The sequence below is a fragment of the Sinocyclocheilus rhinocerous genome, unplaced genomic scaffold (genome assembly GCF_001515625.1).
Source record: "Sinocyclocheilus rhinocerous isolate Xijiao unplaced genomic scaffold, SAMN03320098_v1.1 scaffold2001, whole genome shotgun sequence".
In the NCBI taxonomy this organism is placed as follows: Eukaryota; Metazoa; Chordata; class Actinopteri; order Cypriniformes; family Cyprinidae; genus Sinocyclocheilus; species Sinocyclocheilus rhinocerous.
This window is the reverse complement of record NW_015633199.1, coordinates 193277-204089: the sequence shown is the minus strand read 5'-3', so window position 1 is coordinate 204089 and position 10813 is coordinate 193277. Positions and strand designations below refer to the sequence as shown.

Genomic DNA, 10813 nt, shown 5'->3' with positions numbered 1-10813 from the left:
TGTTAAAGGGTTAGTTCACCCAAAAATGAAAATTAGCCCATAAATTGCTCACCCTCAAGTCATCCTAGGTGTATATGACTTTCTTCTTTCAGACGAATCCAGTCGGAGTTATTAAAAATTGTCCTGGCTATTCCAAGCTCTATCATTGCAGTCAGCGGGTGTTGCATTGCTTCAGTCCAAAAGAACTTAAATAAAAATCGCCCATCCTTAAAAAAAGTGTCTCACACGGCTCCAGAAGATGAACAAAGGCCTTCTGTAGCGAATCGATGCGTTTTTGTAATAAAAATATCCACTTAATAATCTTAATAATCACTTTAATGTAGCTTGCGCCAACAGTTGTACACGGAAGCAGTTCCGGGGGAGAGGTCAGCGCCGGTGAGTCTCGTGAATACCAACGTTTGTTTACAGGATCAAAGGAAGCAAAGTTTCCTTACTTTAGCAAAGGAAAACAAGTCTCCTCTTGGCTTATATCGAAATCCTCTGACATTCTTCTTTACAAATCCTCGTTTTGTACTTCTAATTCTTGACCGTTGTTTTGTTTTGATCTCTCCGCTGCGTTTCCGACCTCACCTCATAAGTCATTCCCCCGGAACTGCTTCCATTTACAACAGTGAGCGCAAGCTAGATTCAATTGATTATTAAGTTTTGAATATGGATATTTTTCTTACAAAAACGCATCGATTCGCTACAGAAGGCCTTTGTTCACCCTACCCCGCCGTGTGAGACACTTTTTTTTTATGAATGGGTGATTTTTATTCACGTTCTTTTGGACTGAAGCAATGCAACACCCGCTGAGTGGCATTAAACAGCTTGAAAGATCAAAGACTATTTTTAATATAACTCCGACTGGATTCGTCTGAAAGAAGAAAGTCATATACACCTAGGATGCCTCTGGGGGAGAGTAAAACGCAGCCTAATTTTCATTTTTGGGTGAACTAACCCTTTAAATTATAGGTACTAATATATTGATATGTATGCAAGATATATATGCATAGTTTTTTACTTTAAATCCCCCACAAAAATATCAACATTAATTTTTAATGCAGGAAATTCTCTGGTGTATTCAGTTCTTTGTCTGGTTGAACTGTATAAATTATAGCACTGGCCTTTGCCCAGAAATGGACTAAATGCAGTCCTTACATAAACCACAAAAAAGAGAAAGTGTGAGGTCTAAGTTGTTTTGAAAACCTCTTATGCTATAATTTCTTATGCTATAATTTCCCACAGTGGTCTTTCATTTAGCTCGTATAAACACCTGCTAAAATTTGAATGCTAGAATGTTTAGAAGAGAACTTGACCAATGTTACTGCCATACACATTTCAGAATCATACCAACTCAGGCAGACTCATTCAGACTCATGCAATATTTTAAGTTAATTCATCAGAAATAAGTGTAAGAATTTAAGACAATAATTTAACAATAAAAACTTTAATGTTTGTCTGCTTTGTGACTGTGCTATTGAGCTTTGGCACCTTTGGCCCAGACAGAATCACAGCTCAAAGTTGAATCTCACCGAGACTGAGCCATATGTCACACTTTTGTTTGGAGGGGTCTGTGGTCCGCAGGTTAATCTCTTCTTGAAACAGGTACTGAGACCTCTATTAATCCATCAGAAGAGCATTAGATGTCTAGATGTCAGTGTGGAGCTACTGGGGGAGGGAGTCAGTGGATCAGACACACTAAACATGATGTACTGTCTCCATTTTGTCATTTCATCCAGTTATAAATCCACCTCTGCCTTTGTCATCAAAGCAACTCCTGTCTCTCAACACATCATTGTAGTGTGTCCTATATCCTTTTATGGAGCAGTACTCCTGCAGGGTCAAAAGTGGAAGCATTTACTTTGCTTAAACATCAATTGTTGCAACCTGGAGCCAGCATTCAGAAGAGATCAAGAACCTCAGCTAAACATTGATTTCCAAAGGAATGCACCATTATTTAAATTCTGGCTGATGCAGATAAGCCAGCACTTATTTTAGTGTTATGAATGATAATCGATAAATTCTATACTGTTTTGTCTGAATAAAAAAAAAAAAATGTTTTTTATTTTAAATGGTAAAAGTGAATTTAGGCAGATTTGCTGAAGATTACATTTAACAGTGTTGTTAAATTATTAGTGTTTTTAAAGATTAAATTTAAAGGGATAGTCCACCCAAAAATGAAATAATTTACCCACCCTCAAGTTGTTCCAAACCTGTATAGACAGAAAATACTATTAAAGTCAATGGTTACCATCAACTGTTTGGTTACCAATATTCTTCAAAATATCTGCTTTTGTGTTCAGTAGAAAAAAAATGGTTTGGAGCAACTTGAGAGTAAGTAAATGATGACAGAATTTTAATTCTTGGGTCCCTGTAAGTGAGCATTTTATCCCTTTAAGTGAGCACTTGATGATGGCAAAGGTCACAGAAATGTAAAAATAGTAGCAATGAGCATGCTCAAGCAAATGAAATGAAGACGTTTCACTAACCATACCTTTTTTTTTTTTTTTTTTTTTCTCTCCTCAGGGGCAGAAGTATTATTATTACGAAATGGGAAAAAATTCTGACCCCAGTAAAGAAGATAATGTGCAGTTTAAGAATGCATTGACTGTCCACCCAGTGTCTGATCCTGAGCAGATGTACAGACTTCACAAACACTTTACTGAGATCGAGCTGCAGAAGACATATGAGGAGATCGAAAAACTGCAGGTACCCTTATACCAAACCTGTGACTAATGAATGCCGATGCCAAACTGAGAAGAAATAGTTCTTTCGCTTGACCTTTTGAGTACAGTGATTCATTATGGGCTTTTTGTAAGGGTGTGTAAAATTGCTAGCACTTTCCTTTCTGCATTTTCAAAGTGCTCCGGTAATGTGCAGCATAACGAATTTTCAAATGGAGGTAATAACCTGCTCATCAAATATCTTAAAATGCTTAATTGTATCCCACACCTTGTTCTCTACTTTTTTTAACAGGCGGAAATAAAAAATGTGAGTGTGGTGGCTTTCGAGGGCAACCGTAGTGCCCTGTGGCCAGTTGGAATCAATCCACCCTTTGAGCCAAAGACACGTTTCGAGGTCCTGCGGTGGGATTACTTCACAGAGGATCAGGTGTACTCCTGCATTGATGGTTCTCCGAAATGCGAGCTCCGTGGAATCGATAAGCTGGACGTAGCTGACGTCATTGAGACAGCATTGGGAGAGCTGAACAAGAAGTACAAGCCCGTTCTGCACCTGAAGAAGCAGCAGCTCATTAACGGATACCGACGCTTCGACCCCACCAGAGGGATGGAGTACACCCTGGACCTCCAGCTGGAGGTGCTTAACCAGAAAGGACACAGTCGCTCCATCACCAAGAGGGTCCACCTGGTGAGGCCTCTCAGTCGTATTGAGATCATCCCCATGCCTTATGTTACAGAAGCAACTAGAGTCCACATCATCTTACCCGTCACTCTTCAAGACCGAGAGCACGTTCACCAGTTTTTGGAAGTGTATGCCACAAACGCGTTTGAAACCAGTGAGAATGCCATCTTGACCTTTCTCTTTATCTACGATCCAATTGAGGCCCAACAAGTCAACCAGAATGACATCTTCGCCAGCGTCAAAGCACAGATCAGTGCTTACGAGCACTGGTATCCTACGGTCAAAGTCCCCTGGATCAGCGTTAAAAGCGGAAGTCCCTCTCAAATCAAATTTATGGACATCATCTCCAAGAAGCACCCGGTTGACACGTTGTTCCTCATCGCCACTGTGAAAACCAGCATCAACTCTGAGTTCCTCAATCGCTGTCGGATGAACTCCATCAACAACTGGCAGGTGTTTTTTCCTATCCATTTCCAATTCTACAATCCCAACATTGCCTATCATAACCAGCCTCTTCCCAATACGATGGATTTGGTCAAAGAGTCCGGCCACTTTGATCGCAGTTCCTTCACCGAAGCATGTTTCTACAACTCTGACTACATGACGACCCGGACGCGCATGTCTTCGGATGTCCAGGAGGAGATCCTGGAGAACCTGGATATATATGATATGTTCGTCAAATACTCTGGCCTCCATGTTTTCCGAGCAGTGGAGCCGAACCTGAATCAGAAATACAGCTACCAGCCGTGTAATCCTCGTCTTAGTGAAGATATATACCAGAGGTGTTTGCAGAGCACCCTGGACAGCCTTGGATCACGCTCTCAGCTCGCCATGCTGCTGTTTGAACAGGAACAGGGCAACAGTACTTAAAACCAAACCCTGAAGATTGAGAGATGATCCAGAGGAGATAAACGGTTTTTGTCCGTTGGGCTGATGCTTTACTAGTAGTCGGACAGTGCTGAACAATCAAAAATGCTGTTGGTACCAAAAGAAAGACTAAAAACATTTTAAATCTATTTAAAAATAGCAGATTTTTGTGACAACAGGGGATTTATGATTTGCTGTCTTTCTCTTTGGAGCAGATTGGTTTATGTTGGCTCTTAAACCATGCAGCTGTTAGCTGTTGAAATGATCACTTCCGTAACGTATCTAGATCACTGTGCCTTTAAAAATATGCTGTCCTTTCATAACACTTTTGTCTTGTCATCACAGACACTTTTGCTCAAGCAGATTTGTTTAAAGGAGTTTTAATGTTTGTTTAATGTAACAGGGTTTTGTAGAATGAAGGATTCTAACAATAATAGCAGTGGGTTTATTTTTGTTGAGATGTTTTTAAATGCTTCAGTCAGTTCAAATCTTCAGTCAAATCTTAGGCTGATTTTAAGAAGGCAAAATCAATGTCTTATTGACCATTAGTGCCAAAAACCAAATGTCAAGACAGTTTTTTGAAAGTTTCAAACACTATTTTGTCCAAAGCATTTCACCCAGCATGGTTCCATATTGTTTGTAATTTATGCTTGAATTCTAAGAAGAACACAGATGCAAATATTTGCATTAAAATGCATATAAATATTTGTACCACTGAAACCGCCTCAAAGAGATTTTTCTGATGAAACAAGTAAACTTGCACTAATACTTTCATTGCTAGTCTGTCTTGTATATCATAATGCTGCACAATACGCTTTTTACAGCATTTCATTCTGTTCAAGAAAGATTATAGGGTGCATTACACGGTTATAGTTAGTTCCTGTGCTGTCTACTAGAGAGGAGTGCAATACTAGTGCAATACTGTTCAGATGGTGTGGTGTATTGACTCTGCTTAGAGCCTGCTGATGGAAGCACTCCAGATGAGTTACTGTAAATGCATCTATTGAACACCTTTCTGAAGATGCACTACAAAGAACCTCTATTACGTACCATTCCAAACACTTCAAAAAACAATGTGTTTTCGTGACAATATATTGGCTTATATAAGATAATTCAGATTTGTTTGTGTTGCAGAGTGTATAAAGCCTGTATCTATTTTTGTGGGTCTCCCTTTTGTCCCCATTTCTTGGTACATGTGTTTACTGTATTGACTTAGTGTTGTGTTGAAATGTTCTTTTGTTGTTTTTTTATTTAAGCAATCATAGACTTTATGCAGTACACTGACAACATCTTACACAAGTGACTTGTGTTACACAATATCATGATGCTGGATGTCAAATGATTTTGCGTACAAGAGCTGTGAAATAGGTTTTACAGCATGATATGTTTTGTACGTTTTTAAATGACACATCACAAAATGAGCACAGATTGAAGCCGCTACTGACCTTTAGGGGTCAGCAAAGGAGCGTGGGATTACCTGCTCTCGGCTATGTATACTTTCACAAGACTATTTCTTAACCTCACCTTTGTTGTTTTTTCACTATAAATCTATTGTATTTTGTTTTAATATTATTGTACAAAATGTTTAATAAAGATTTTATTTTAGGGCTCAGATAAACATGAGCACTTGTCTCTTTTCTCTAATACTTTCATGAGGCCATTTCTTAATAATGTTTATATTTCATTTGATATTTACTTTTAGGTCAGATCTGTACCAAAAACAACCGATAAGACCGCTAAATGCATATATTTTTTTCTGTGACCGTTCCTGCAGGATAAATCAAGATTACAAATCAAGACCAATAGGTTCCAGATTTCAGCATCAGTCTTAATGAGATGCTGTAAATTTTCACCTCTATTTATATGTCCTCTCTTTTAGAGCCCTTAACCACATACACACTGCCTTTGGGCACACGGTGAACCCATATAAGCACCAGGCAGCTGAAGTCGGCAGTATATAATTATATATGACTCATTTTTACATCACGGGTTTTATACCATCTTAACTTTTCCCCAGCAGCTCACTTATATAACAATTTACATCCAACAATCACTTGCATTTTTGTCACATTGTGATACATCATTATCAGCGGGATGCTGGTCTTCAGCACAAAATTAGACTAAAACGTATGAAACACATCAGCAATAGAAGATTTGATATCCAACAGGAACAGTTTTTTTTCTCTCTCTCTCTAATTGCTGTAGGTGACAGACTGTTAGAGATTTAGCAAAACACTCATTTATAACATATGTATACATACACCCAACGTGTTTAACATCTTAAACAGATAGCTCACCCAAAAATGAAATAATTTACTCACCCTCATGTCATTCCAAACTGGTATGACTTTCTTTATTCTGTGGAACATAAAACATATTTTGAGAAATCGTCACCATAAGGTTCCATCTGCATTCTGAGCCGTTTTGAGATATTGAGCTTCAAAGTTTTTGCATTCCATATAGTGATATGGGGAACAAGTCTCTTTCATACATCAGTCCCAAAATGTACACAACTTAAAAAACAAAAACAAACAAAAAAACTGTGTAAATAAGTTGTCACAGAATATGCTCAATTTTGACAAAAATGGCAGATAGAACCTTATAATTCCAAGGTGACGAAATGTCTGTGTTTTTTGTCCATTAAATGGAAGTCAATGATCACCAAAACTGATTGGTTACCAACGTTCAATCTTCTTTCGTGTTCCTCAGAGGACATAAAGTCATACAGGTTTGGAACAACATGAGGGTCAGTAAATGATGATTAAAGTACTTTCACAAGTACTTAAAAATGTTTGATTTTGGACTGTAGTTGATATTATCACCATTGTGGGAACTTTCGATCAATATGTCATAATATATTATGCTGTATCTTTTAGATTCAACATTTGTTGTCTTTTGGATCTATTGACAGCATCTGTGACTGTTGATTGCCACAGAAAATTATGCTTGTCTATTAGTTTGTCAAAACAAAAACTGTAATGTTCTTACAATGGAAATGTGAGGAAAACATTCTGGTCAGAAATGTGCAGTTTGTATTATTATTATTATTAACCAACATACTTACCTGTACATGAAAGTTCATAACTAGTTTACATTTTGGGGACTTTAAGGCTAATTCATATAAATTTGTACATTCTCACTCGTATGTTTTTTTCTTTCATTTTTTTTTGTACGATCTGCTTATGCCCCACTAATGATTAGGTATAAGGTGGACCTTCATGCTTGTTTTCTCTAAAATCATGCTTTTCTGTATGAATCACATCATACAAATTAATACCTTGTAAAATAGTTGCATTTTCTCATGAGATCAGATTCTAAATAACACAGACAAGTGTGTTGTTTAAACTGTAAAGTTGTCTCCAGTATCATTTTAGCCTTATGGTTAATTATTATAGAAGTAATTTTAACAACATTTCACATTTTTGGTAACTGACAGCACGCCGTGGATACTGTCAAGAGATTAACTTGTATTGAACCCAGCACATTCCTTTAAGATTCCTCAGTGGAATCATAAGCCATCAAAAAGCACGCAGTGTGAAGTGCTTATATCTCAGTGAACAGAACCAAAGTGATTCATTTATCAAGATTTTATTATTGGACTGCAGTACGTACCATAGTTACATTTATAAAATGTTTTCTAACAGAAACCACGGTCATAACAGCAGACCTTTGTACAAACTGTATTATGTGTTCTCTGAAGTCTGGTATACAGTCCATTAGGTTCTGGAGCATAATGGGTAATTAGCCTGATTAGTCTTTATGCCTTTAATCGTGTGGAAATCTCAACAGTCTGTTTGCGCTATATGCTGCTTCAGTGCCTCATTTTATGGCCCCCTCTTGGAGCTGAATGGCGGTCTGGCTGGCAAAAGTGGGTGGAAAAGAACAGCATGTCAAAGTTAAAGCAGCATGGCTCAGCTTTAAAAATGCACACATAGAGCTCAACACTGCCCCAAATGGACCAGAATGGAACTGACATCTGAAGATGAAATAATATTGCATGAAGGAATATTACATCAATTGTAGCTACATATTTCTCCAAACTACGTTCCGTATATTCAGCTTCCTCAGCATCCAAGAAAAGAAACGTATAAATGTTAAATCATAACTTAACTGAATTTAAAAATGGAAAATTTCCTGGAAGAAACACTAACAAAATGTGAGTGATTTTTAATCCCCTCACGCACCGGCGCTACATGGTGGAACTGGACATCGTCCCAAACCACAAGTTGCTCCAGTTGTTCCTACTGTGCCTCCGCTATTGCTCTCTCTTTTCCCTTTCCGCTTCCTACATTCTCTTCTATTTCTCTCCCATAATCTTTCACCTGTAGTACTCCAAGGAAATGATGTAATTTGTATGAAATCGTGAATAGATACAATCTATTTAGGAAAACAGAACTGTACTAATTGCTTAACAGTGTGTAACACCTCTGTTTGGAGAAATGTCTAATTGGTGTGGAAGCATTTACATCCTCTTTCTGATGCAGATCTGCCTGCTGGATTGCACAAAATCGTTGCCATTTGCTAAATGGCAAGGATTATGAAAGAAGTCCTTTTTAAAAAGACCTGTGAGTCGTGCACACGCAATTGCATTTCAACATTTGGAGCAATTCCTTCTGCACAGGTAAGATAGGCCACAAATGCAGAAATATACAACTGTACAAGTGCATGAGGTTGACAGATAATGCCAAGTCAAATCTGAGTGATTTGTTCCAGTGCAATTCTTGGACATGCTCTGGTATGTCAGCTCTTCTGCTTTCACTGCTGACAGCACAGTTATTTATGACAGTAAACTGTATTATTATGCATAACCGGCTCAGTGTGCCATCAAGACTCTGACTGGGAACCTTTAAAAATGCCACTTTGATACAGTTTTATGAATGTTAAAAGCCCATATTAGCCATGATTACTTTTATATGGATGGAATATATGCTGCATGTTTTTGACATCCAAATATGAGATGCATCCCAGAAAATAAATTACAAAATCTCTCTTGTAAATAGGATCTAATCTATAGAGGATACACAGCTCAGTCATTTATAAGAAAATTCTGTAGTTTGTGAATGTAGGAAAACAAAGTAAGCCCAGAAAATGAGTAAAAATGCTGCTGCAATAAATTATAACAACCTAAAATTTGTTGAGATAACTTATTTTATGTAAATTAAAGTTAACTGAACTTTGTCAAGCACAAACACTTACTTTTTTAAGTTGAAACAACACATTATTACTTATTCTGACGTTAAATTTTAAGTTGCGATAACTAGTCACAGCAGTCATTTGTTACAGTATACTAAATGTGCAGGAGAAAATTATATAGCACATTTAGCACATTATATATGAATACATATATATGTGTGCTATGTAATATAACAATAAAGTCTTACATGATATTAAATCATAACACCCATTAACCTAATAAAAAAAAATCTGACAATTATACAAGAACTGCACCATTTTCAAAATGGCAAAAATAAAAAATAATAAAAATAAATAAATAAAAATAAAATAAAAAAGTTACAGGTGCTACACTGCTGACTTACAGTACTATTAGCCATATTTGTAACCACAATTCAATACCGGCATATATGATAGGACTGTAGCTAAAATGGACATTTTTTTCGTCTTTGAATTGTCATTGAATGTCAGTTCTTGCTGAATTTCACACACAGAGAAGCCGGTGGTTTCTGATTGAAATGCTTTGCACATCTGGCCTTTTGTCAAAGAGACCGCTAGACATTTCACAGCTAAGAACCCTGAGAAAAACTCATCGACCGACTTTTAAACATGTAGCCATACGCTGCGGTGCATCAGATTACTCATACTTTGCGAGTGTGCTGAGCAAACCCGGTTTATCATTCTCTGTGGGACCGCTGCACTTGGTCTCATTCAAAAGTGAAACTAGGAACATAAGGTCTGTTTTATTAAACACTTTTGGGAGGTCTGGGAGACTGGATCCATCAGCTGATGGATGGAGGAAACAAACCTTTTCCATATGGCTACCGCAATGGCTTCTTCTGGCTCTGGTGGGCTGGTGGGCTTTACTGTACACATCATTTGGCTCTCCGTTGGGAAGTAACCTCACAAGAAGATTATGGCGTTACTGCTAATGACACCCATTACCACTCACATGTTACAGCTCTATAAATAACATTACAAAATTTGTGGATTATTCAATATACTTTAAGTTAAATCAACCATAAACCATTTGAGATAAAGGAAACATTTACCAGACATATCCAGTAGAGATGGATACATATTACTTTTCTGAAACACAAACTATTCTACACCATCCCCATGATTTCAGTGAAAGCGTATACCAGAGTAAAACCAAAGTTATTTCTCTTATGCTCTGGATCCTAAGGGTTGATAGCCATGATTCAAATACATCATTTACATTTGTAGGTTAATCTGAATTATAATATTTCACAAGATGAGAACTCACCAAATAAAACTCTAACAGCTGACAAAATATAAAGAATGTAATGCTTCAAACAGGACCTGGAGTATAAAGTGGCTCTAGATGTCATGCAGTCTATGCCTTGATATACTAGAGGCCAAGTACCAAGGTATCCAGTGTAGAAATCATTGAGTTGCCACTGATGTC

At 37.4% G+C, this 10813-nt stretch overlaps 1 protein-coding gene across 3 annotated transcripts in view; it reads left to right on the top strand.

The window, feature by feature from the left end:
• Positions 1-5821, top strand: part of LOC107743933 (chondroitin sulfate synthase 2-like) — a 13360-nt gene extending 7539 nt beyond the window's left edge. For all 3 annotated transcript variants that reach the window (XM_016557388.1, XM_016557387.1, XM_016557386.1), the window contains 2 exons: positions 2509-2691; positions 2959-5821. In XM_016557388.1, the coding sequence (XP_016412874.1) occupies positions 2509-2691; positions 2959-4215 (1440 nt within the window). In that variant the 3' untranslated portion in view covers positions 4216-5821. The remainder of the gene's footprint in view (positions 1-2508; positions 2692-2958) is intronic.
• The last annotated feature ends 4992 nt before the right edge of the window (positions 5822-10813 follow it).